Source organism: Pogona vitticeps, chromosome 2 (assembly GCF_051106095.1).
Source record: "Pogona vitticeps strain Pit_001003342236 chromosome 2, PviZW2.1, whole genome shotgun sequence".
In the NCBI taxonomy this organism is placed as follows: Eukaryota; Metazoa; Chordata; class Lepidosauria; order Squamata; family Agamidae; genus Pogona; species Pogona vitticeps.
The window spans coordinates 86,074,768-86,102,603 of NC_135784.1; the positions used below are offsets into that span (position 1 = coordinate 86,074,768).

The 27,836-nt window shown below is 45.1% G+C and overlaps 1 protein-coding gene across 2 annotated transcripts; it reads right to left on the reverse strand.

The window, feature by feature from the left end:
- FGFR4 (fibroblast growth factor receptor 4) lies at positions 1–25,464 on the reverse strand. Of its 2 annotated transcripts, none has more exons than XM_020790729.3 (18): positions 25,299–25,464; positions 23,685–23,831; positions 15,002–15,268; positions 14,137–14,226; positions 13,492–13,658; positions 12,457–12,580; positions 11,416–11,606; positions 9,604–9,742; positions 5,711–5,904; positions 4,761–4,906; positions 4,293–4,414; positions 3,970–4,080; positions 3,513–3,703; positions 2,468–2,590; positions 2,034–2,104; positions 1,250–1,387; positions 1,038–1,143; positions 1–894 (listed from the first exon to the last, which is right to left on the reverse strand). In XM_020790729.3, the coding sequence occupies exons 2-18, from the start codon at positions 23,776–23,778 to the stop codon at positions 748–750; spliced, it is 2,421 nt and encodes an 806-aa protein (XP_020646388.2). In that variant the 5' UTR covers positions 23,779–23,831; positions 25,299–25,464; the 3' UTR covers positions 1–747. The 2 variants fall into 2 exon arrangements, with proteins under 2 accessions (XP_020646388.2, XP_078241703.1); XM_078385577.1 differs by having other exon boundaries at positions 25,294–25,430.
- Positions 25,465–27,836: the final 2,372 nt, after the last annotated feature.

The window sequence follows — 27,836 nt, forward strand, 5'->3', positions numbered from 1 at the left end:
TGTATTCCAAAAAAATAATTTATGGTTGTGGATAATTCATGTGCATTAGAAATAATATGTACATAAATATTTATCTCTAGGACTATGTACAGGGGGCATCAGGAGCCAGAAGGGAAGGTCCATGCTCTGTGTTAAGAGGCCTGTCCTTGTGGCCATGTATCTGGAGGATTGGCCTGAGAAAGCGGGCTGACTCCTGCCAAACAGTGAGATTTGATTTAAAGAAAATATTAAATTGGGTATCAAAGAAGCAGGATGCCCCATGGCTTGGGAGACGGGTCCCATGGGTCAGATTACAAGCCAAAGCCCAGAGAGAATTCTCCTCTCCCTGGGATAAGGTTCCTCCCTGCTTATTTGGTCCTATTTATTCTCAGACAGCTGACAGCATCCAAGGCTCAGCTAGAGCAAAAACAGCTTTGAGGGAACCTGAGATTATAGAGCATGGAAGCACCTGCAGGTGTTTGTAAGGAAGGCATCCCATCCTCACCAGGGAACCTTTGGTTGCCTTATTGTCCGGCAGTTTCCAGATGCTTGAGGTGCAGATCCTTGGGCCTTCCTGGTACAGCTCTCAGTTCTTTCCTTCCAGCAAGAACAGCGTGAGAATTTCTGTTCCCCAACTGTGTGATCCTCTAGGAACAGGGGGAGGGGAACAGCCACCATCCTCTTCCCGGGTGTGTGTCTGTGTGTGTGTCTGTGTTTGTATGTGTGTGTGTGTCTGTGTTTGTGTGTGTCCATAGTTTATCCCTTGCCTCATGTCCTCACATTGTGATAGGGGAAAAGGCAAGGGCTAACAGGCAGGGGGTCGTGGGTGAAGACAGAGTCATCCGAAGAGCAGGTACTGGTCGTGTCCTCGCAGGAGGGGGAATACTGTTCAAAGGGCATGGAGAGGTCTAGATACTGAAAGGGAAAAGAAAGAGAGAGAGAGAGAGAAAGGACACCAGTCAGCACTCACAGGGAACAAAGTCATGACTTGCCTCCACTGCTTCTAGCCTTTTAAACAGTGACACCTGCATGCTCTCCCCCTACAGGCTTGAACCTACCTCTTCAGAGACAGCAACCAGGACTTTATCCAGTCCCTCCACCAGCTGCTTGAAAGTGGGTCGTTGTGAAGGTACAGCATGCCAGCATTCTCTCATCATCATATACCTATTGGAGAAAAGGGAGTCTTTAGCCTCACATCTGTCTGCCACTGTAGCCGGTGGACCATGGTGCTGGTCTCTGACTAGCCCTTAGAAGGCAACAGGGTACTTACAGTTCATGGGTGCAATTGGAGGGCTTGTCCATGCGGTGGCCTTCTCTCAGGAGTTTGAAGAGTTCTTCTACTGGGATGCCTGGGTATGGGGAACCCCCCAATGTAAAGATCTCCCACATCAGAATTCCAAAAGACCACCTGCAAGCATGATTATGAGAGTGAGGATGAAGAGAGAGTAACAGCAACGTCACGAATCTCTCAAGAGAGCAACCAGGACCACAAGCATCAAACATCAGATGGGGCATTCCTCTTCATAATGCTTGGTGCAAAATTACAACTAAGTCTCACCAAAATGAGTGACAAGAAAGGTGGTGGCTGGGGTGTATGTGTGTGGAACATACTGGGTATGTATATGCTGCAAATTCTTAAGGATGGCAGCTCAGTTTATTGGGGGAGAGAAGTGTCCTTGTAATTCATGTGATCTGTATCAAAGATGACTGCTGGAATTATGAACCAAACTGAGAGATACTGCCCATCATTCTCCACATTCCCAAGATGATTGGGAGAAGGACTGAAGATCAACAGTAGGACATATTCTTTGCACTGAAAAGATTTCAGATGCAAATCCTAGTATCTCCAGCAAGAGGTGGGAAAACCCCCACCTGAAACCCTCTAAGAGAGCTGCTGCCGATCCTTTCAAACAATCATGAACCTCATGGACTGATTATCCATCTTGGTACAAGGTCAGAATCATGAAGTATTTAATGTCCAGTGGCTTATCATCCTGTCCTGGCCGTTTTGATGGTGGAACCCTGTAACCAAACCTAGCAAAGTCAATACTTACACATCACTCTGATGCGTGTACACCCTGTCAAAGAGAGCCTCTGGTGCCATCCATTTTACAGGCAGACGGCCCTGCAGGAATAAATAAAAAAAATCTTAGTTTACTGTTGCTTTCTCATGGCGACAACCCCCTTTTAAAGCTTTTTTCTTTACTATACATTCCTCCACATCTGCCCAATTTTGCTTGCTTTGTACATAACTTTGGATATTTGGAAAAAGGGATTGACAAAAAACCCTCTCCTCTGATACTCATGACAGTGTAAGTACATGTGAGTGCAACTACACACAGAGCCATACATGCTATCCCTCCTTTCTATCCTAATTTGCTGCTGCTAGTCCTTCTCCCTTTCTTTGCCTTACAATATTGTGAGTTTCCCGTATAGCTTAAGAACTCTGGTTCTTCCTCTCCCATAGCCATCAAATGGCCTCACTCACGTTGCTGGTTTTCTTGTAGTAGTCAATGTCATGGACACCACGGGCCAAGCCAAAATCAGCAATTTTCATGACATTATCTTCAGTGACAAGGACATTGCGGGCAGCCAGATCTCGATGAATGCACTGTAGAGGGAGGGAGAAGGAGAAATGCATTGTCGTTCACAGTCCTAAGGAACTCACTAGCTACACTGGTCTCCAGCTCAGTGCCAGACACATACAAGGTGTAGGATGCTTTATTTGGTATGCCACAAGTATAATTAGGAGGTTCCCTGCAGCCTTGCACATCTCCTTCAACCCCTTCCTCTTCTTTACCTCCTTGTAGGCTTCCAAGCCTGATGCATGCAACTCATCATCTTCCCTTAGTTTTTCAGGCAACTCAAGGACAGAGTGCCTAACAGTGACACCAATGAGCCAAATAACTGGTTTCTGTTCTAGACCAGTGATTCCCAATCCTGGGTAACTCAGGTGTTCTTGGGCTGCAACTCCCAGCAGCTTTTACCACCAGCTGTACTGGCTAGGGTTTCTGGGAGTTGGAAGTCCAAGAAAATTGGGGTTACTCAAGGATGGGAACCACTGGTCTATGACTTCAGTCATTTCTACTTAAATCTAGGCTGTTTAATCTTCAGCCCTAGGGCTGCTTGTGGCTCTTAACCTAAATTCAAAAGACTCATGCTAGTAAACCATCCAGACTAGAGATAGAAAACCTCTTTTTTTTGGACTTCAGCTTCCAGAATTCCACAGTCTATGCGGCCATTGCTGGCTGAGAATGGATCTAAGAGGCATCAAATTAAATATCTCTGATCCAGACCATTAGCAAGAGGAATCTGCTTTCCCAGCAACTCCAGAAGAAGGGAAAAAAGAGGAAGAGAGAGAAGGTGGTGACTTGTTTTTAGTCCCACCCACCAATGGTCTCCAATCCATTGCCACTAAAATGATGCCTTCGAAGAGAGGAAAAGTTTCCCATTCCTGCCTTGAATGAAAGAAAAACCCTACTAAGTCACTCTAGCAGAGAAAGTAGCAAATTCTTCAGGCAAAACCCTCTCACCCGTTTGGACTCCAGGTATTCCATGCCACGTGCCACTTGGTAGACACACGAGACCAAGTCTTTGAAGGACAGTTGCTCCTCGGGCATCTTGGTAATGTCAAAGGTATAATCTGGTGTGGGAGGGCGACGGGCACGCAGGTACTCCCGCAGGTTCCCTTTAGCAGCAAACTCCACGATCACATAGAGAGGCCCTGCAGCGAGATGCTGAAAGTGACCCTCTGTTCTCAGGTGGTATCTCCTTCACATTCCCCTATGTTATAACATCTGCTGTTAATTCCTCTCCCCCACCCCCCATGCTTGTTTCATGCGAGAGAATCTCACTCTGTCAGTGGGAATCTGAAACCCCACAGCCCAGCAATGTTCCTGCCCCTTACCTCCCAAGTATGTTGCTCAAACACCCACCCACCCACTTCCTAGGATATCCTCTGCCTCTCAGCACACTGATAGACTTGCTCACCATCTTGTGTACAGACACCCAAGAGGTTGATGATATTCTTGTGCTGGTCCATAAGTTTCATCATTTCCATTTCCGAAATGAGGTCAGCCAAGTCCTTGTCAGTAGCATTATCTGGGGGGGGGGGGCGCAAAGGAAGCAAGTTATATGACGTTTGTAGTGGGAGTGTGGAGGCCCACAGTCTGGACCAGGATCATGAATGGGAGGCCAAAACAGAGATGAGAAAGTAATTTGGGGGATGGGGTGGGCATCTCCAAGGATCTAATGGACACTAGCCATTTCTTGGGAAAGAAGCCTGACAAGTCAGCCGTGATAGCTGCATTTACCTTTCAGCATTTTGACAGCAACAGTGATGGGGCGCTCAGGCCGTTCCTGGTCAATCCCATAGGCTTCTGCTCTCACCACCTGCCCAAAACAGCCCTCACCTAGTGGCTTGCCCAACACCAGCCTGAAGGAAGAAGGAGAGTTTCATAAATTACCATAAAAATGAGAATCTCCTGTCACATCCTGGAGATAGGTGCCTTTGGATGAGTGGAACCTGAAAATGTAGCTGCACTGTGCAAAGCTTTATATGAAGGAGTTGGCAGGTCCGGTGCAAGACATAGAGAAAGTGGCAGGATCAGGCTCATTGCCAGTTAAAGAGAACATGCAGAGCTATAACAACTGATAAAAGAATGAGACCGAGACACCTGCTGCAGTGGATCACATAAGAGCCAGTCCAAACCATGTCGGACTAACTCAGCATCCCTGGGGGGCCGATGTAGACAAATCCTTGCCCTATCTCACACACTTACCTGTCTCGTGGGAATTCCCACTTTGAATCCAGTGGCAGCTCCACTTCCATGACACCAGCCAGCATGGGGGTACAGCTTGACGAGAGGCGTGTGACACGCATCAGTGATGTGGTAGATTTCCCTGAGGAGCTTGATTCCAGTGAGAACTATGGAGACAGACAAGACACTGACTCTACACTGATCCAGAAGCATTGTTTTACTCCATAGCAGAAACAGACTGAACAAGGGCATGTCAAGATTTAAGGGCAAAGGAGTAGGCCTCACACGGTAGAGTACAGCATGCATAGCCAAGGCCAGGGTTCTGTTGGCTGCGGCTGCTGCAAGCTGGACCTCAAAAACATCTAGAAAGCATGAGGGACCCTCCTCCCACCTAAGAGTATTAGAACTGCCGGATCAGGGCCTGCCTAGTCGAGAGAAAGAAAACTACCCGTTCTTGGATTGAGACTCCTGCCTGCCCTAAACAGCACGGCCTATGGCAAACCGTGAAGGGAGTTACAGTCCAAACATACCGAGGAGCTCACAAGTTGTTCACTCATCTCGTTTAACATTCTGCCTCTTGGATAGTGGCCAGTGGGATGATGCCCTGACTCTGAAATGGAGATGGCTTTTGGGTGCCATGTGACATAGCTGTTGATGGGTCTTAGGTTCCATGAATGTAAAGTTTTTCTGGAGCCTTTCATTCTGTTTGGGATTTTACCAACTTGAAAACTTGGTTATGATTCGCGGATCCGGCTACCTCACTGTATACCACTGACTCTTGCTCAGAGCCTACAGCTGGCTTGGATACGTTCCTTTTTTTAAACTACAGCTCTCAGAATGCCCTAGTTTCTAGGCTATCTGGGGGGAAAAAGCAATTATCCCAGATTGTCTGTTTTTTGAAAACCACTGCAGTGGTACAACCATGGCTGCCCTGAGCTCATTAAAGGGAGGTGCAGGACCCTGGTACATACCTGCCGGATGAGGGGGAATTTGGAGAGCTTGTGTACAGCCATGGGCTCCAAGGGCTGCTTGTTTGGCTGAATTTGCATCCGGCACAAGACAACGATGACAATAGCCATAGTGATGGCCAGTCCCCCAGAAGTGTAGATAATGATGTCACTATACTTTATTTCAGGGGCATCTGCCTCTTGTACTTGTTCTTCATCTGCAAGGAAATAATTCTTCAATCAAGCATGTTCCAGCAGAAAGAATTCAAACTAATCCAAGACCTCCTGGAGCAGAGGAAAGTGGCCGAGCTCTGCATTTCAGAAGCAGTTTCTTTTTCCTGGGCTGCCCTTATCTATCTGAATCATACAAATTTAGCAGGCACAATCCATTGCAAAACCTAAAAAAACTACAGTGGTGCCTTGCATAACGAGCACACCGTTTAACGATTAATCCGCTAGCGATGCGGATTTTGCGATCGCTAATGCAATCGCATACCGATGTTTGAATAGGGCAAAAATCGCTTTGCGACGATCGGTAAGCGTTTCGCTTACCGATCTTCACATTGCGATGTTGGGGGAACAGCTGATCGGCGGTTCCAAAATGGCCACCAGAACACCCAAAATGGCCACGCGCAGCGTTTTCGCACCCTGCCCTTGCTTACCGAGGGCGCGAAAATGGCAGCTGGATGGGGAAACTTCGCCCAACAGTGAGTTTGGGCCCTGTTGGAATGGGCTTTTCCATTCCGTTTAGCGATGTTTCCCCATAGCGAAGGTTAATTTGGAACGGATTAACCTCGCTATGCGGGGTACCACTGTACTGATTATAATTGCTCAATCCATATACATAGGAAATAGATTCTCAAACACTGACAATAAAAAGCTAGTCTTCTACAATAACTTTCTAATGGCTTATGTGATTTAACTTTTCTATTTGTATTGGATTTCATATTTTTGTTGCTGTTTAAGAATTTGCACTTTCCAATGTCTGCAATATGCAATTCTGGCACAGGCTAAAAAATGTAAATAATCTGCTGCAATTATTTGATGCAGTGTTTTTCACACAGTTTTATTAAACACACCAGTAGAATATCCAGCATTTTGTCTCACATCTTGATTACCATTTCTGAAACCCCTTAGTTTTTCCACCATGCATGTAGATTTTCCTTTTTAAAAAAATAAATGGCAGCATTAATACTAGAAATTTACATTTTACCTCTTGTGCTCTGATCCATTTTAAAGAGTTTTTAGGTAACAAGATACTGTTTTAAATCAGCTTCCCTACAACAGAAGCAGACAGGAAATTCTAAATTCCTTCTGGAATTTCATGCTGTATCTCCTTCTAATTTAACTACCTAAAGCATGACAGTGGCTCAGTGTAGATTGCTCAATATAAAGCTAGATATGTGAAATCCTGGGGCGGAGGGAGGAGGGAGAGGGAGACTTAGGAAAAAAGTCCCCCCTTTTTTCCCTAGAATTTTTTTTGGGAAAAACTTGAAAAAGCCAGAAAAAATAGGGGAGGTATGCTCAATATTTTTAGCATTCCACTCTCCCCTCCGCAGGCCTTCAAATTTATATAAAGCCAAACTTTCCAGTTCCTTTTCTCAGTTTCAGTTTTGAAGTCACCTTAAGGTGGGGGAAATATGTGCCCTCCAGATGTGACTGAAATGCAACTCTTTTCAGCCACAGCCAGCAAAGTCAAAGATGAGGGAGGGAAGGTCACACGTTCCCCATCCCTGTTTTAAAGACATTCTTGATATTTCCTTTATCAGGAAACATTTTACACTGTAGATGTAAAGAAAACAGTGCCCAGTCTTCACTCATTTAAATGCCCCATTTAAGGGTGTGATAAAACAGGAGCATAGTGTTCCTAGGCAAATCTATTTACATGTGTGTAAACGCAACTGCATAACTCACCATGGCCCCTAATTAACAAAGTATGCTCTAAAGTGAAACAACTTTTAAGTCCTCTTCTATTTCAATGAGACTCTCATAATTTAATCAGATGCATTCAATGGGCCCTGTTCTTTAATATATGTGTTTAGAAAATATACAATTACAGCTTGTTTACTCAAGATGTTGACTATACTCTGTTTAGTGGAACTTAGCTCTCAGAAATATACATGTGCATCAGGCTGAAGTCTTGAGAACATGGTCATTTCCATTTAAACTAAGAGACACAGTTCACATTATCCAGATCATACTACACGCAATGCAAATCCAGAGTCCAGATTATCTTATATGATCTTCTGATTTATACACTGTGGAGGTGAATGGCACATAGAGATAGGGACGCTTTTTATATCTGGCAGTAAATTTTTCCATATAGAGAGTTCTACAATATGTAGTTTTCTCATGAAGATAGGTCTGCAATTTCTTGCAAGTGGGGGCATGCATCTTTCCATTTATTTCCAAATGGTTTGTCATTTCCATACAGATTCACCTCATTCATTCTCGAGCATTTTAGAAAATGTGTTTTAAATGCTTTTAGATCTTTACAATGTTTTTTTTTTCCTGTTGGTTTTACTCTGCTCCAAATCTAGTGTTCTGGTATTTTAATTTATTTTAATGCCATCAAAACAATTTAAAACAAAGTGAAGAGACACACGCATATCCCAAATTCAGAGCCACTGCCGTTTCAAAAAGCTCAGAATAATGTGGTGGCGGCGGCAGATACACCTTAAGACTGTATTTTCCCCCATTCTTTGCTAGGAAGAGAAATATCTAGCTATGGCACAGTCAGGGATGCTGGCAAATCTTCGGGTCCAAGTCCCCAAGTCCGAGTCTTCGATATCGTGTCCCAGGTCTGAGTCTGAGTCTTTGGTATCATGTACCAAGTCCTAAGCTCAAAGTCTGAGCCCCTATTAAAAATAAGCTTTTTTTCCCCAGAAAAAAAGGGAGGGATTGGGTGGGTTCAGAGTTGCATATCAAGTCCAAGTTGACTCATCGGTGCGACCTAAGCCCAATTTGACTGAGTCCCACGAATCGAACCCCATCCCTGGGCACAGTAGGGTAAAAACAATTTTATTTGCATTCTCCTGTCCCATCCCATTTTCAGCTCTTCTCTCTGAAGGATGTGTAGAGCTTAGATCAAGCTGACTGGTAAACCTGTGTGATTTGGAGGAAATCAACCAAGGTTTCTGGCTCCCAATTGTTTAGCCATGGCAACAACTAAATGAACCAAACTGAAATGAAAAAATGAAAAAATCTTGGGATAACCAGACACAGGATGTTGGTGTGGAAGGACTTGCAACCACCTCTCAAATTTTTGTCCTCAGAATTATGTTAATGCCAAAGCTCTATTCAGGCATTATAAAATGAAGTTTCATCAACAAGTTTAGAAGGTAACAGCTTGGTCCTATCACCTCTGTTGCTGCTTTCTACACACAAGCACTGAGTTTGTGGAAGTTTCTGATTACACAGAGACTCTTAGCAAGAACCTAAAAAAACTGGGGCTCTTGCTCACATGGGGAGCCTACATGCAAGCAGGAAATTCCTCTTCTGAACTGGGATTGAGTGCATAAAGAAAGTGATAACAGAGGGGCAACACTTACTGCTGTCTTCTAAATATGTTGAAGAAACTGCATTCTTAATACTTAACTGTGCCTTTTGCAATAATGTCAGGCAAAAACAAAGCAAAGATAAAAAAATAAAGACAACAAAAACATTGTGGCACCTTAAAGACTAACTGCTATATTTTAATGTGAGTTTTCATGGACAAGTCCACTTCTTGCCATAATGCTTTTGTCTTTTTAATTTTTGTTTTGTTTTTGCCTGACACACTAGCACAGACTAACAGGGCTACCTCATCTAAAACCACGGCTCTTGCTGTTAAATTTCAGTACGTGTATCTGATGATTAGAATAGAAATACAGTAGGTCTCACAAGCCTGAAGAGTGCTCATCCCTCCTCTCCCTTACCTGGAAGCACAGTAAGCCAAGCTGATTGGTAAGACAGGCCAATGGAATTCCCTGCTAGACATGTGTATTCACCAGCATCTTCCATGGAGACATTATGCAAGTAGAGTACTTCTACTTCAGAACTGTTAATGTCTGCCGTCTGCCAAGATAAAAAAACTGTCAGATGAGAAGTGGGGAAAGTAACATATGACATGAGTTACCCAAGCTTCTCTTTGGATGGGGAGTATATCTTCCTTGTTGCCAATTTATCTATACGGTGTATCTCACTGACCTGGCAAAACCCGGGCTTGTCACTCACAAGCAGGGCACTGACACATGCTGCCCCGTGGCCCTTTCTAAACAAGCAGCAAAACACCCAAATGTCTTTGGCATGATGTCCAAATCTGGCAGGAGCTGGTGCTCTGGCTTATCTTTCTCCTAAGAAGTTAGAGAAATAGTCATGGTGTGTTCTAGGTTTATTTTCCTGCTTATTTCTCCATTACTTGGGCAGAGGAAAGGAATAAGCCAGAGTGCAAACTTATGCCAGTTCAATGTCACGCTCAACAAACCATGCTGGTTTAGCAATTAGCCAGCATGCATTATCATACTGGCTCATCTCCAACAACATGCCAGAACTGTTTACAACTCTTCCTTCCTGTGACTTTCAAAAAGGCCCTTTACCTCAAGTATCTGATGAGGCCCATGCATTCCCATCTCTGGGGAGGATACACTATAGTTAAGTTTTATTTCTTTTAAGGGCCCTCCTATAAAGAATCATGCAAGAAAACTCTGGGTTTCTGATTCAACTGTCTTTGCTATTTGAGTGGAAGAGTGTGAGGCTGCTGATGACATTCTCTGCCTCCACAAGATATATTTGTCTACATTTTTCACAAAGGCCATGTCCTGCCCTGCCAATATTGTGCAGTTTACAGGATCACTTTCAGAATCCTTGGACCTTTACTCTTGTAAAAACACAAGAAAAATATAGCTGTAAAGTCTTATTTTAAGAAAAAGTAATTTGTTGAACATGTCCATGTGTTCAATTCTTAATATACAATGTGTAATTCTTAATGCTGCAGGGATGTATATTTATTTATTTAAAATATTTTATCCCTCCTTTCTCCTTAAAAAGAACCCAAGGCAGATGACATCCTTAAAAAGACAATATGTAGAAGCTAAAAACAGTAGGTATACAAATATTAAAAAAGAATTAAACAAGTATTACATTAAAAACAGTACAGTAATAAAATCAATACTAAAACACATAAAACAACAGAGCACATTTAAAAACCTCTCAGACCACCAGTTATTAAGGGAAAGCTTGTTTGAACAGAAAGGTCTTTGCCTGTTTGCAGAGGACAGCAAAGATGGGGCCAGCCTAGCTTCATGTGGGAGGGAGTTCCAGAGTCTGGGAGCAGCAACAGAGGAGGCTCTGTCCTCTGTCACCACCAGACACACCATGTCCTTAATGCTATACTAGGTGCTAATGACAAGAGATCTCCGGGCCAAATCCAGGGTACTGAGAGGGGCCACCACCTCTATTTCCTACATTCTCAGCCTAGAGGTAAAAGAGATGCAGAGAAAATGGTATTTGTGGCAACAGAACTTTCGGGCAGGATTGGAAGTTCAGGCATTTGCTCACTGTCCCTCATTTCCTTCTCAAAGGAAGCTAGTTGCTGTCAGAGTCCCAGATGATCAAAGAGGATGCCCAGAGTCATCTGTTCAGTAGTGTAATTTTCCATACTGTCTTCAGTATCACTGAGCAACCTATGTTACTGTTTTCCATCCTGGACTAAAAAGACAAAACCAAAAACAAAACCGTGATCACGTTACCTTAAGCACTTGCACGTATGGCACTCCATCTGGGCCATAGCTGCTGCCATTCACTTCAATGTGTTTAAGCCACTGTATATGGGGCTGGGCATCGCTGTACACCTTGCAGAAGAACTCGACATCACTGCCCACAACAGCTGTGGTGTTGGCGGGTAGCCCAGCTTGCAAGATGGGCCTGTGCGGGGATCTCTCTGCCAGGAAAAGAGTGGGGAAAAGTTTGCCCAAGACAGCTGAAGATTGTCAGGTCCCAGCAAAGGAACACGGTCATGCAGTACAGTACATAAATCACTCAAGATCAAGCTGATTGTGATATCATCCTAGGTCAAGACAGCAACTAAGATTCAGTTTGCCCATCTGTCAAATAGCAGCGATTTACTCTCAGAGCTTTGTAGTAGAGCTTGGAAGTTCCTTTTTTAGATTAAAACTCTCAAAAACCCCTAGTCAGCATGATAATGGCCATGATGGTTTGGGGTTGTAGTTGAACATATATATATATATTTATCTTCATTTCTCTGCGTCCAAGTATGGCAGTCCTGCTTGATGACATTGTGGGATCTTAACTTCTTTCCTTTCTCTTTGGCTGCACTTCTGATATTACTGAATGCCACAGGCTGAACTCCTCCACCCAGCGCTGGCTCCACAGCCTCTTTCCGGTGATTACATGTAAGCCCAGAGAAGACAGATAATGAGGGGCTGAGAGATAAGGGAGCTTAAAACCAGGCCTAGAGATCCAGGCAGGGTTAATTAATTTCATCTGACTTCGTGGCCTCGAAGATCTTTAGCTTCCTTTGAAGCTGAGAGAATGTTCCTGGCATTTTTTCCCATCTCTTTAGGGAGCTTGAGGTCAGGATGGTGGGCTTGCTCCTTCCCACAGGAACCTGGCAGGCTGCCAAAGACTGGGGTCTGGCAAACCACACACATTCAGAAGCTCTCACTGGCAAAGGAACTAGTGAGCCTCCCAGGCTCACTGGTTGCTGCCATAACTGGTATCAGCGTCCCAGTTTAAGGAAGGGGACGGAGGATGGGGGGACCCTCTCTTACCTAGCACATCCAGAAAGTAGCTGTAGCGAATGCTGCCAAACTTGTTCTCCACCAGGCAAGTGTAGTTGCCTCGATCTGAGGGTACCACACTCTCCATGACCAAGCTCCAGTGTTGATGCCGTAGCTGGGGAGAAAGGAGAAGTCGCTAAGTAATGTTGATCTGGCATCTTGCAATATCTCTATATCCCACATTAACCGAAGGGGGTCTGGGAGTAGCTTTCAGGAAAGGCTACTCTGTCCTTTTATCTCTCTGACCTTTACCATAAGGAACATCTCAACTGGGGTTTCCCTTTCCAAAAGAGCTTTCCATTCCTTCAGGGAATGGTTGCTTAGAGAACAAGCACCCTGTCCCATTTCAGAACCAATGACTCAAGATTATCCAGTGTTGGATATTATTGATCTGGCAGATGGAAGGCAAGCAGAACAAAAGGCAATCAGGTAGAAATCCTATGTAGCTTTTGGCTGTAAAACCGAACCTCAAACTTGGAGAAACAGGACCACATGGAATACAGTTTGTTCTATCATACAGCTCTGTCATCCAAGATTTCTGCTTTCTTCTAAGCCAGATATGGGGAATGTTTAGTCATCCAAATATTTTGGGCTACAACTCCCACAGCCTCTTACTATTGACCATGTTGGATGTGACTGATGACACTTGTAGCCCCAAATATCTGGAGAGCGAGGACCCCTTAAGGTGTGCAGCTGCACATGCACAATGAAGCCCCATTGGCTCCGGTCATGACGGAACCCCGCGTTGGGGGGGGGGGGAAGAGTCACGTATGCACACAGGGGAGAAGTTGCACAAGAGAGAGGCGGAGCCCCCGCCCAGCGGGGCTGAAAATTAGAGGATACATGGCTGGAGAGCCAAAGGAATGCCACCTCTGTTCTAAACAGTTAGTATAACAGGTTTCTATCCCTCTCACTGAAACGTAACTCAAAAATGCAGCAGCAGTAGCCTCAACTAAGCCAGCTGGATGAGAAGCGAAAGAAGGCACAGTGAAGGAAGAGCCATTCTCAAGGAAGTGGGATTCTTACTCGGATCCCTCCAATCCGATGCTCCCCCCGGAATTCCCGCCCATTCTTCAGCCAGCGAATCGTTGGGTTGGGGCTGCCGGAGGCTGGGCAGCGGAACTTGACGGTATTTCCTGCTGGGACGGCATACAGCTTCTTTTCCATTCGGTGAGGGTGGGTCCAATAGGGTGCTGAAGAAAACATGACATTATCACTTTAAATGAAAGTTGAAGGAACTTTCTGACTTTAAAGACAAAGGTAGGTTTGGCATTGCTTTTGTGATGATTTTGCCACAGAAACCTGGGTTAAAAACCGAAATAAGACAAGGCAACATTTTTGGACTTCAGCTCCCAACACACACCCAGTCAACATGGCAAACATCCTTTCTGGGGTATGCTGGAATTGTCTTCCAAAAAAACATACTTTCCCCATCTCTGGTTTAGATTATGTTCCAGTTCCAGCAGACCTCACTACCATTCATCTGAGGATAACTGTTATCAACCACTGTGTGACCTCGCAGAACTTCATCAGTGGCAAAGGCAGGGAGGGAAGCAAGGAAGAAGTTTGACAATCCGAAGCTGTCGTGCAAATAACTCTGTTCTTTCTGGTTCAGGCATGCTAGAACCCACAGGACTGAGTATTAAAAAGTCTGACTGGCACAGTACTCACCTCGCCGGGTATGCATGGGCTCCTCATTGGAATCCACATGGGGGCTGTCCACATCACTGTCTTCATCATCATCACCTGAAGCCAATGAATCTGAAACCAAAATTGACACAAGAGGATTCTTTCAAAGGCTACTCTTCCAGTTCAAATAACCAGAGGACACCAACCAAATGTTAGTAACCAGAGGAATTTCCAGAGAAGCTAGAAGGCTGTTTTTTAAGTTATTTAGACTACAAATTTCAGAATACCCAGCCACCATGACCAGAAAATCCCTTTTATCATCTCCAAGCTTTTTAACCTTTACCACGTACCCACCTTCTGCTTAGGAAGAGGGGACTGTGGAATAGCAGACAAAATACTGTCAAACGTAAATCTCCCAAGAAGGAACAAGTGCTGGCTGTTGTAAAGGTTATTTTGCAACACAAGGGTTGCAGCGTAAATGTTGGTTTGTAGGGAGAGTCCCCAGTAATAGAAGAAAATCCATTGAAAATGAGGCAATAGTGTTATGGCCTATATTGGCTAAATGATATATACCTTGCTGGTAATGCACAAGCTAGCATCCTATTGCCAATTTATATTTGCATAAGGGAAATCACCTATAAATCTTCATGGAAAATTGCTGTTCATTAACAAGGTGCTAGTTGCAAAATAGACCAGACTCAATCCAGGTGGGGCTGAGAAAGATTCCTGTCTGAAAGCTTGCAGACTTCTAGTCCATCAGTCTCAACAATACCAGTCTATGTGGAACACCAGCACAAGTATAAAACACCACCCTGTGTTCACTGTAACGATGTTTAGCCTCCTACACAGGGCATGTTCTGCTGGGAGGTCACAGCACTAACATCCTCGGCACCCCTTGGCTTCTTACCTACAACAGAGATAGTGAAGTTGCGCAGGCTTTCCCCAGTGATCCGTGATCGGCACGAGTATAGTCCCGAGTCTTCATAGGTGACCTCAGCAATCTCCAGCATGCTCTGTCGCATGTGCACACGCCCACCTGGGAAAAGCTGCTTGGCTTCTTTGTACCATGAGATCACAAGGCTGTGGTTGGTGCTGCAGTAGAGCTTCAGCAGACTCCCTGGGTCCAGTAGCAGGTGCTCCTCCTCAGCCTCCACCATGTGGCTGTCAGACATCTCTGTCCGAAACAGAAAAGGAAAGGGCCGGCTCAAATGGCAGTACTGGCTCACTGTGGTAGAGCTTAGGTGAGTTCCTTTTCCAGGTGACAACTGGACGTAGTAGCTGGGAAGATTCTGGGAGTTCTGCAAAAGCAGCTTTCCTCATCTATGTCTTTTAGAAACTCTGCACTTAAAACACTCTGGACTATGGAGTGAGCAAGAACATTGGCTGCCAAGCAGGGACACTTTTACCTCAGTTAAGACACCGAAAGACAAACCTCGTTTTCTTAATCAAGACATGTCAGTGAAAGTGTGTGCACACATATGTTTATCCAAGATTTATTTCTGTAATTGGAACAAAATGGGAGGGGTAGAAAGCTGTGAATAGGTGGTCACAGGTTTCTGGTTTTCCTGTGTAGGGCTGGTTCAAGACATTTTACTGCCTGAGATCAACAAGAGGGCACCTCTTCCCAGTTGAATCAGACTTCAAAACACTGGCAAAGCTATGACATTTGCCACTGCACAAGAGGACACCAAGGATCTTGCAGGTGTCTCAGTCTGCCTCATGGTAAGGCCAGCTTTGCTCTTGGAGCTGACTACCAGTTTTTCCATCCCAAGTACCTAAGCTAATTGGTCCATCTAAATGCCACCAATTTTACTCTGTTGGGCACGTTGAGTGTCCACTCTGCATGTGCTCTTGGGTCTTTACTTTGGATTTTTCATTTGTTCTAGGGACTAAGCCTCAGGACTGAAGAAAGGCCTTGGGCCTCAACTAAAAATAAAGCCTGTAAGTTATGTGTTCTGCACTCCTAAAATAAGCCTAAAAGAAGATTTCATTTCAGAAGGGTTGTGAGCTGGATGAAATCAACAGCAGTTTCCTCTGAACTAGAGATGTGAACTTCTGTGGTCGGGAATAATATACTGTAGCAAAATTCTTTTCAAGAAAATTAATACAATAGATTTGGTCTCCCTCTCCAGCCTCAATGGAAACATGTACATAATGGGAGGGATTATGAAATATTTTCTCATTTAGCACAAGGAGTCAAGATTTTTTTGAGTCTGTATTTTTAAATATAGCTATGCTTATAATTCACAATGTTGCAAATGTCTCAGATCGAAGTGTACTGCTGCCGTATTTTACTTAATTTTTAAAGAGGTAATGTTTTCCCAACATTATCTCCTAAGGACAAAAAAGTTGAACTTTCAAATATTGCAGAATACAGGGGTGCACCCGAGGAGCCTGCCAATCTTATGAACCATGTACAGTGGACCCTCTACTTAAGGAATTAATCCGTATTGGAACGGCGGCTGCAAGTCGAAAAGTCTGTAGGTCGAATCTCCATTGACCTACAATGCATTGAAAACCGATTAATCCCATAACTGGCAGTTTTTATTCTATTTTTGTTCCATTTTGTTTTTTTTCTGGTCTGTAAGTCGATTCTCTGGCTGCAAGTCGAATCTAAATTTTGCAGCCAGAGAAGTCTGTAACTCGAAATGTCTGTAAGTCGAGGGTCCACTGTAACACAATCTGTGAGCAAGGTAGCCTGTGACTCTTTTTTCTCCCTTACTCTCTTGATTCACTTTCCTCCATTTTCTGGAGCACATGAAAGAAGCACATGCATGTTTGAAAATACACCCACAAAAAAGGACTATGAACAGGAGCAAAGCATCAAGCTGCATATTTTCATTGATAAAATTCCTTTGTTTTCTGAAGTCCATGAAGCTGGAAGTGAAAGTACAGGATAAATTTGGCTCTTTTGGACATTGATTCCAATTGGAAAAATAGTTTTGACATTGTTGTCAAACATGTGCTATCTTTGGGGGGCTGAAGGGGATATAAATACTAATTTAATCTATATCAGACAAAAAGAAAAGAAAACAAAACTATAAAAACAAAGAACAAATGTGGCAACCTAATGATAAAATGCAATATTTTGATGGCAGTGTTCGTGGACATGTCCATTTTCTCAGATTTAATTTATCTGCAGTTAGGCATTTACAACCAAAACCTATGAGCATGCAGGTGAATTTACATTTCAGTCCTTAGGAAAAGTGTATACGACAGTGCCTTTGTCTATGATCACAACTGTTTTTTTCAACAGTTCTGTATTATGAAATCCAACAGTCTAAAGTTTCTGCTATTTCTGAATTTCTGTATTGTTTTATGTTCTGTGCTTTTTCTCCTTAAAAGAACTGACAGTTTCTTTGGTGGTTGCATAATATCACGGTTATCAAGACATTGTTTGTAAGCCCATATAATAAAGCCTTGTTTTGATTTGCAAAATCTGATGGTTTTTAATTAAATTGTTTTTATTTTCCCAGTTGAGAAAAATATATTCTTGGTTACCTTACGGCCTAACAAATTTCATGCCAGGTCTAACTAGAAGTAGGTTTGTAAATGTTGGGTTGGATCCATGCATAATTATACTGTATTTGGAACAGACCTTATGAAATCAATGGGATTTGTTTAGCTGTGATGGACTCAAATTCCATTGATTTCATTGTGTTTGCTCTTAGGATGATGAAGTCCAGATCTAACCCAGTTTTCAAGAAAACCAAGATATTTTATAAATGCTCAGTACTGATTACATTTGATATTTTAAAAAAGAATGTCTTTCTTAAATTTCCAAGGACTCCCCTCACTGCTTAAATGTTTCTGAAAATCATGCATCATCATTATCATCATCATCATCACCATCATCATCGCCATCATTATTTTTAGGCATTCGAAATAACTCCCAAGCACCAAATCTGATAGAACAACTATACAGGGGAGCAGGGAAATATATTCAAAGAAACAACCAGTGCACAAGACAGCCAAGTCTCTCTCTCTCTCTCTCTCTCTGAGTGTGTGTGTGTGTGTGTTTTCCTCTACCACCACTGGCGATGAGGAGAAAATACATTTCAGGCTCTTCCTACAGAAACCAACTGGGCAAGTGGGATTTTAGGCTCCTGTAGAAACTCCTTCTCTTCAGGTCTTGGAATCTGTGACCAGGATGTAATCAAGTGTACAAGTCAAGAGATTGTGCATATACAGTGGTGCCTCGCACAGCGAGGTTAATCCGTCCCGGATTAACCCTCGCTGTGTGAAACATCGCTGAGCGGGGCAGAAAAGCCCATTGGAATGCATTAAACATCGTTTAATGCGTTCCAAATCAGCTGAAAACTCACCGTTCAGCGATGCTTCCGGGGTCCGGCAGCCATTTTCGCGCCCTCTCCTCGCTGAACGAGGGCACGAAAATGGCTGCGATCAGCTGTTCGGCGGCTGCACCCGGCCCTTTCGGCTGTTCCGGCGGCCATTTTGAAGCCGCGGAACAGCTGATCGGCGGGTCGCAAAGCGATGGTCGGTAAGCGAACCGCTTACCAACCTTCGCTCTGCGATTTTCGCCCATTGGGGCCATCGCTGTGCAATCACATTAGCGATTGCAAAAGCGTCCTCGTAGAGCGAATTCATCGCTCTACGAGGCGCTCGTTGTGCGAGGCACCACTGTACTGGAAAAATAAAAGACTTGGATAGAAGAAGCAGTAGTAAGGAAGTGACTATTTAGGGCTTATATTGATGAGACAGGATGCATCACTGTTGATGTTTGTATTTTTACAAACAAAATCAGTTTTTGAAATGACAGCTGGGCACCCTTAACGGGGGGGGGATAAGGAGGCTGAGAAAAAAGGTGGTCACAGTCCCCACCACCCCTCTTTTCCCCTCCTTCTGCCCCAACCTCCCCCTCCCCCCACCATCCTCTGAGCCCTGCTCCACCCCCGCACTGCCTTTGTCCTGAATCAATGATGTCATCAAAGGCCCTCTCTTGCCAGTCCCGGACAGGAGAAAGGATCCCCACAGACCCTGAACCGTGACTTTTCCCTGCTCAGATGCTCCTCTTTCCCCTTCCTAGGCTGCCTCTCTGTGGGGGCCCTCGATTGAGCGGTCACTTTCTCCTCCGCCCAAAGTGACTGTTTTGACAGATCCCAAAATGAACACGTCAGGAAGCCCATGACTGCTGCCACCCTCTCCCCCCCCCCAGCTGCCATTGTCCCAACTGCCCTGCTCCTTTCCCCTGCTCTCCCTGCCCCTGCTTACAATGGGGGCCAGTTTCCTTTCAGCAGACAGCTCTGTTAATAGCTCAGGCCTCGGCCTCCACAGCAGGTTGGGGAGGGGAGGGGAGGGGAAGGCAATAAGATCAGGAGTCCCCATGGCTGCTGCTTGTGGGTATGCCCAGCTGTGGGGCAACACCTCCTGGAGTAAGGAGCTAAAAGGCATGCCTTGCCTTCCTCCGTTCCCCCAACCCACCACTGCCCTGCTCTATTTTAACACAGCGCCGTTCCCTCTGCTTCAGCGGTCTCTCCAGAAGTGGACTAGAATCCACGGAGCACATGCCAGAGCCAATCTCTTAAAGGTCTCACAAGACTTTGGTTTGCCACTGTCGTTTGTGGCACAGGCTGAAGCAGATTTACAGGCTGTATCTCTCTGAACATTCCTCCCACTTGTGTCTCTCACACTCGGTCCCCGCTCAGCACACAGGCCTCCTCGCTTCCTCCCCCTGCATGGCATGAGTGGGAGTGAGAGGTTTCACACTCAGTTGACTCCACCACTTCCCGCCTCTCTGTTTGTCTAACCTGGATTTGAACTATAATTCCTTTGGCGACCCATCCTCCTCCTCCTCTTCCATCAAACTGGCTGGTGGGAGCTCTTCCCCCCCCCTCCTCAAACCAGTTCACTCATAATTAAACTCCACTCTTCCATGTTACTCAAAGCTGGTTTTCCTAGCTGAGGAACACGAGCTTCTCTTCCTGATGGAGACAGGGTGCAAGGGTCTAGCCTCTGTGTCTCCTAAACTCCAGATAGGAAACTGTCAACCAGCCAAGACAATCTTGAGAATGCAGTCACTTGGAAACAAGCTCTCTCTAAATCTTACCAACAACACACAAGCTCCCTTCCCCTACAGACCCAGCTTCCAGTTATTTCAGAAGCCGAAATATTTCTGCAAACCAGAGCTGAAAAAAAATTATATTTTGGATCCACAATCTCTAAAATTCCCCAGTGAGCATGATTCTGAGGGTAGGAGATGTTAGGAGTTAGTGCCTAATAAAGTAACTTTCCCCATTTTAGCTGCAAACCTTGTGGGCAACATGGAAGTCCGATTCATTCTTCTTCACACTCTACATTTCAGTGTTGGCACAAGACATTTTTCTCCCTGTGGCAGAATAAGTGCCACTCCCCTAAGTCAGGGTGTATTGTATTGGCACTTGTGACAGAAAGACAGACAGACAGATAAAAATGAAAATTTAAAGCCCAAATGAATTTCTCCGTGGGAGTAAAAATACAATAACTGTAATGGTAAATTAAACAATCAACTATTTGTTTTCCTTCCATTGCATGCAAAGTTAAAAAGAAATGACTGAGATGGTGCATAGGAATGGGGAAGGAGCTTTTGAGATGAAAAAGCATCTGCTCTCAATTGGCTGGAACTCCTGCATAAACCAGTGACCCTGGGTAGGTCTGAATCAACAACAAATATACACCTGGCTATAGATACTATCACCCAGAGTGACCATTGTGCTTGCTTGCCTTCATTCATTACCATGAGCCTCTCTTCCTATGCAGATAGGATGTCCCATTCTTTACTACAGAACAGACTTAGAAGTAATACAGTATTACTTTGGATAATTCAAAGTGTTCTATGAGGATTTAGCTTCAGAAAGCCATTGTGGAAAGTGAGGAAATTATCATTATTAGCTAAATGCAAAGACACTCTTTGAATGGAAACCTAAGTAGTCAACACACCAAACAATGTAGAAAACATTGTCTAAACAACACAATTTGCAAATCTGCATTTTGAACAAATCAGGAGAGATAAATATGAACTACACAATTACTAGGGCACAATCCATTCTTCATCCTTTTTCAAAGTACACTATAACTTCTATCAAAGAGATCTTTCCACTGGAAGATCTGCTGCTTCCAGTGAGTATTTGGATAATCAGGTGCAAATGTGAAATTTACAATTCTTCCAGCTAAGGCAGTCCCAGCTCTAAAACCTGAAGAAGGTGTCCTGCCAAGCCACCAGCACTGCATGTTGACATGGAGAATCAATGTTTCAAAAATACTAAGGATATCTTCCGTTTGGAATAAATCTTCTGACATGCTGTCAGAATGAGCCTCTGAACTAGTGTATTGACTACTCCCTTCCTTTTTCTCCTAAGCAATGCGGAGCTTTGAAAAGCCACTTGCTTAGACTAAAACTCCCATAATTTCCATGGCCATAATGATTGGAGGATTCTGAGAGTTGTACTCTAACAAGCTGAGTATACATGGCCTCCTCACAGAAGAGGGCAGAAAATGCCCTGGTTGTCAACTATCATGTCCTTACACCTGCTTCCTCAGTCCATTCAAAGAGCTTGGGTAGGTGATGTGGTGAATTATGGTGATGAATGTGATCTGACAACAGCAGCAATGACACTTGGGCAGCTGGTTGGCACAAATATCAGATGTTCCATCTGTTCAGTGGATGAGCCAACTAGAGACGAAATGTCTTTTCTCAGGCAGGAGTGATGATGCCAAGCACCTGACATGGCAATTTGCCCCTCCTTCTGCCAGAGAATTCTGGAAGTGCACAACTACAAAAAAGTATCAGCAGTTTGGCAAATTAGGTTACTCACTGGGGCCAATTGCAAAACAACGGATCATTTTGGTCACACAATGCAAGCACTTCCACAAATGCCAAACCTTGTGTTTATAACAGTTTGACTAATCAATGGATTACTGTGTTCATTATCTTCACACATTCTCTGGCTCCAAAGCAACAGCTCTAAAACCAGAGCCACCAGAACTGTGGTGTGTTTCAACAAACACTAAGCCTAACTCATATAAGTTTCATCAGTTCTGAAGAATGGCAATGTGTTCACATATTTTTATCCTACATAGATCTGCATGTGCTTCCTTGACAGAATTGTGCTTAGTTTTATTCTTCAATAATCAGCCATTTATTTTGCTTAGACTCATATAAATCAAGTTAGAAGATGAGATAAGAGGGAAAGCAGACCAGAAATAGATCCAAGGAAAACCAGTTACTTAATCATGGCTGTAGAATGAGACAGAAACAACTCTGATAAAACCAGTGAAAATTAAGACTCTTTTGCTGAGAGACCAGTTACTACAGATAATTTTCACAGCACAGAGGTCTGAAGGGAGCATGTGCTTATCTATTGTTTTGCAGAACATCTGCATTTAAGTCTTGCCTTTTTGTGCAGTAGCCTCTGTTTGAATCAGGAACTTCCTATACATCGCAGAGCAAGAAGCAGAATGGGAATCCTCTCTGTATTGCAGGGGTGAGAGGTTTCAGGCTACATTTTAAAAAAATTAAATCCCTGAAATCCAGGGCTCAACTGTTAGAGTTAAGGAGCATAAGTCTTTTGAGAACATGCTCAGCCTGGAATTCGTTTTCATTGTCCAGCCACATACAAATCTACTCCTGGATTTCCTACCAAGGTTTTTAAAAGTATCTTATCAGCCTAATTTAGATGAGAGGAACAGACTTTTTGGTCCTGCCATTGTTAAACAAGTGGTAATCAGAAGCCGTGTAAGTCTCCCAAAAATTCAACAGTAAATTCTGATCAACCTGCTGTCCTACAACAAAATTCCCTCTGTCGCCACAAGTAATTAATTAAAATGCACTCCCTACTCAGCAGCCACTACCACTTTTGTGTGCACTAACAAAAGAAAGATGGAAGAGCAGGAGGCAGATAAGAGCACTGCAGCTACGTATTCTGCTTGGATTCTGTGCTGATGCTTACTCTTTGTTATACAGTGAATGTACTGCTCCTTTGCTATGATGTTATTACATTAGGAGGCTAGGGAAGAATTACCCTACAACACACTTACCAACTATCTGCAGCAGTAGAAAACAGCAAAGGCACTGTTGCACTGCAACTCCCACCATCATAAACATACAAGCAGCACTTCACAGGAGATCCAGTCCACCAATAATATCTGAAGGGTCACTATTGTACGATTTCTACCATGAAAGAAAACTAGCCTAAGCCAGGAGTCTCTGAATGGACTTGGAACAGAGAAAGCTGGTTTCAGTTTCCAAGCCCTGTCCTAGACTCATTATGTGGTTTTGACAAACCATTATGTTTAAGATCGAATAAATTCTACTCCACATCCCAGAATTCTCTAATGACAGAAAATGCAGTAAAAGATTATGCAAACACTATAAAAATGTGAAAAGGCTCATAAATCATGAATAACCTTTGACCCTTAATAACTGAGGCTCCTGTCTCTCTCTCACACACACATTCAGCCTTCACCAACCTAGTGCCTGCCAGATGTGTTGGCGTGATGGGACTGTATCCAAAATACCTGGAAGGCATAGAACAAGGGAAGACTGGTGGTCTTACTCTTCACACTAGCAATAACTTTTCTCCCAGGACTCTCACCTGGGTCTGTGGTTCCTTCTATGGAAACTGCTGGCCAAGCACACGTGGTTGCCACCACCAGCAATCTCAAGAGGCCGCACAGCAGGGCTGTCATCCTATTGTCTCTGCTTCTTATTCTCCGGCTCCCAGTTGGAACTTCTTCAAATCCTAGAAGCAAACAGGGAAGAGAAGATCACTCTTCTGCCCTCTGAGTTTTCCTCTCACTGTATGTAATCAGTGTATAACTTATGTGACAGTCATCTCGGTAGGATTAGGTGGGGAGAATTATTTAATACATTTATGAAAACAGACAGTTCACACTGCTGGATATTCCTTTCTAAAAGAAAAGAATGCCTTGCTGAGGGGAACAAAGCCTTGATCTGCCAATCAGTCCTAAGTATTTGAGTGTGACAATCAAAAATAAAAAAATAAAAAAGTGCCCATCACACCAAACAAACAAGCCAAATGTCCAAGATGCAGGTATAGAAGTGAAGTCACTTCTTTGGAGCCCATAGTTGCCAGAGCTCTGCAGTTTTACAGTGCTCATCTCTGTGAACCTGCTGCACAACTCTCATCAAGCTGTGACAGGAGGTTGAAATGTCATTCCAAGCTCTAGTTCACCATTCTCTAAATCCAGTAGTAGAGGATCTTAGGGTGACCTTTCCAGAACAGGGATCCCCCCCACACACACACACACACTTGGATTGGACCCAACACTATCGCTGGGCTGGACTACTGTGGCTTCCACCTCAAATCCCAACAGCGCAGTGTGTCGAGACGCTGGGCAGCTGCAGAACAGGGGGTCTAGGAAACAGTGTCTGCCAAGGCCTGGGGAAATGGGGAAACAATGTGGGGTAGTAACAGGAAAAAGGAAAATCCTGGACGAAAACGGTGAGGTTACTTCGAAGGTGCTGTGATTACTTGTGCTACATTCATATCCGGCTATGGCTGGGTCTACGCCCAGGCAACCAGTAACAATCACGCATGGAGTGCAGTCCAGAGAAATCTCCAAGTGGGTTTGGGTCCCCCTGGAGCTAACGGGGCTTTGGCACTGAGTTAAGAGGGTTCGGTGGAAGATTTCGGAGGGCGCTGGTGGAAACGAAGCGGCGCGCCGGAGCGTGTGTGTGTGTGTGTGTGTGTGTGTGTGTGTGTGTAAACAGGGAGCGCGTTTGTTTGAATGGCGCGAGCGTGGCGCCGCATCTACGGCGTGGTATGTGTGTACACGGTGTACGTTTAGCAGAAGGGGAACGGCGCGTACGTGCGAGTGTGAGAGCAGAGGGCGTTCGCGTCCAGGAAAAGTTTTTCATGCCGAGAGCAGTTTAATCTTTAATCCCGAGCGACAAAAGGGTTTCTGCGAACCCGGAAAGTTTGGTAACAGATTTACAGACCCTCCCTCCCGGTCAAAGTCCACCTCGGCGCCCGCCATCGGACAGCAGCTCTTCGCCCCGCCACACCCGGGGAGCCTCCTGGGTCACCGCGGACCGGATAAACCGGAGCTCGAGGCTACTTGCGCCCGCCGTTCCCCCAGCCCGACTCCCCCTCCTCTCCGCCACCGGGGCTCCGCTCCGCTCCTTCGGCGCCACGCCGGTCCCTGGGCTGCCTAAAGGCGTCCAGCCCTGCCGGGACCCACCTCACCTTCCCTTCTTCTTCCTCCGGCCGCCTTAGCGCTGTCCCACCACGCCGTGCTCCTGCAGGGCGCTACACCCGGGCTCCATCCCTCGGTGGGCAGCCGCCCGGGGAAGGGAGCGAGGCTCCAGCCCCTCGATCGCCGAGCCCCGGCCGCGAGTCTCGCAGGAGGAGTTCAATCCGGCTAATGCACGGCGGTGGCTGCGGCTTCCTTCCTCTCCGCAGAGTTCACCACGCCGGGAACGTCGCCGGCGGACGGTGGGCAGGGAGATGCCTCGCCTCGCCTCGCCTCGCCTCTCCACGGGCGCTCTTGGGCTCGCCGACCTCCCGGCTCCACGGGTCCCCGCGCCTTCTGTCGGCTTCAGCAACAGGCGCGGAGACTTTGTTGGGAAAGCTCTCAGGTTACACCCCCGCGCTCAGCGCAGCCGGCCCGCTCCAAGCCAACAATGGGCCGCGAAAAGAGCCAGCGACGAAGGGGAGGATCAGAAGGGGGGGACCCGGACCCGCCCCCTGCCTTGATCCCTCCTTCCCCCCCGCCCCCCTCCCGCCAGTGCCTTTTCACACTCACATTAGCTAAATTCTCTCCCCTAAAGCTCCGGCAAAGGGGATTAAGCAGAGTTCATTCTCTGCCGGCGCTTTGCTTCCTCTCTGCTCACCGTAGTAACTGGAGACATCGCTCATTAAACTCCTGCCCACAAGAAGCCACTGGCACAGGGAAGGCGGCTAAGCCGCTCTCCCCCCCCCCGCCCCTCCGCGCGCCTCCGCTCCTTGGTGATAGGGAAGTGGTGGAGGAATTAAGAGCCCATGAAAGAGGAAAGAGGGAGGAAAGCGACTGTGGGGTGCAGGTGAGGATCTGTTGAAAGACATACAGCGAGCAACGGTGTTTCGTAACAGGAACTGAGAAAAGGCAGGCTTTTGTACCGGGGAACTCCCTGCCGCATAGTATGTCTAGATCAATGGTGCCCAACCTTGGGTCCGCAGGTGTTCTTGGACTGCAACTCCCAGAAATCCTGGCCAACACAGCTAGTGGTGAAGGTTTCTGGGAGTTTTAGTCTAAGAACATCTGCGGGCCCAAGACTGGAAACCATTGGAGAAACTAACTGGATTATTTTGTATTTCTCCAGGGATGCCAGTAAAATCTCACAGAGTGTAGTTTTGGTTTGGGCCAGTGATGGTGAACCTTTTTGAGCCTGAGTGCCCAAACTGCAACACAAAATCAACTTATTTATTTCAAAGTGCCAACACTGCAATTAAAACCTGAATACTGACGTTTTAGTTTAGGAAAAAAACAACTGCTCCTGCACTGCAAGGGTTAAATGCTTGGTGTGTTTTTTTTCTCCCCTATGGGCGGTATTAATAAAGAAATACTTACTGGTCCTCCAGTCGCCCATTGGGCTAGACTGGTAATGGTCGCCATTGCACCCCTCTGCTGGGCAACTGCACCAGCAGAGGGGAGTGCTAAAATCCAGGATCAGAGGACAGGTAAGTATTTCTCAATGGTGACTTCTGGCTCGTGTGCCCACAGAGAGGGCATGTGCACCATAGGTTCACCATCGATGGTTTGGGCCATGGGCCACCGCACCTCTCATTGTTCAATTATGGATGGCAATATTGTGAGATGGGAAATGTTTTGTTACGGATATGTTGCTATACTGCAAGGAATTTGTGGCCTTTGAGGCACTGTTGAACTCCAGTTTCCATAAGCCCTAACCAACATAGCCAATGGCAAGGGATGTGCAGTCAAACCACATGTGGAAGACTATATGTGCTCCACCTGTGTAACATTTATTTGTCTTAAAAATGGCTTTCCAGTTTCTGCTTCTAAGCATTTTCCCAGCTGTAGAGGCAAGGCACAAAATAATCCCTTCACCTGGCTATGAAGAGGCCAGCATGTCTTTGAACACTACATAAAGTGTACCCGTTAACTGCACCATTTAGCTTAATGGGAGGAATTGACATAGATGACTTGTCACGAAAGAAAGCCAAAAATCATTATGGGAACATGAATTTAGAAACAGCTGCAATTTCTGGGAGGCAAATGGTTAATCTGTACTCTGACAGCTGCAGATGGACACAGCTAACTGATTCTTTCTGCAAGACTCTCTGTAACCATGCTAGGAATTCTACATACTGTTATAACTGTGTATCTCTCTGGGTACATTAAAGTAATAAATATGTTTAGGGTTCCAGCGGGATCCCATTTGCTCCCATTGTGGAGATCCATGCTGAATTTATTTTAATAGAAAAATACATTTTGCCAGTAGATTTCAGCCCTGCTCCCTTTTCTTAAAGTAGTGTTGTCAGATGTCCCCATCACCATACATGGAAGAATACATGTTTCTTTCTGTACAACATAACCAATGGCTCTGCTTTGGGCAGCATGCACCAAAATATTCCTTAAGTTAGCCCAACACATGTAGAGGACACCAGATTGGGGGAAGGCTGTTTCAGGATGCTTCAAATAGCCACTGAAAAGACAAGCCGAAGTCTACCAAGTTTATGCCAAAGAAAACCTGTTAGTCTTTAAGCTGCCACTAGAGTCTTTGT

Excerpts from the sequence above, each read along its gene's own strand:
- FGFR4 (XM_020790729.3), bottom strand. The coding sequence starts at position 23,778 with ATGACAGCCCTGCTGTGCGGCCTCTTGAGATTGCTGGTGGTGGCAACC. Across the intron at positions 4,081-4,292 it reads TGCTGTCAAAATGCTGAAAG|ATAATGCTACTGACAAGGAC; the intron begins GTAAATGCAGCT and ends CCCCCCCCCCAG. Across the intron at positions 2,591-3,512 it reads AATACCTGGAGTCCAAACGG|TGCATTCATCGAGATCTGGC; the intron begins GTGAGAGGGTTT and ends CTCCCTCTACAG.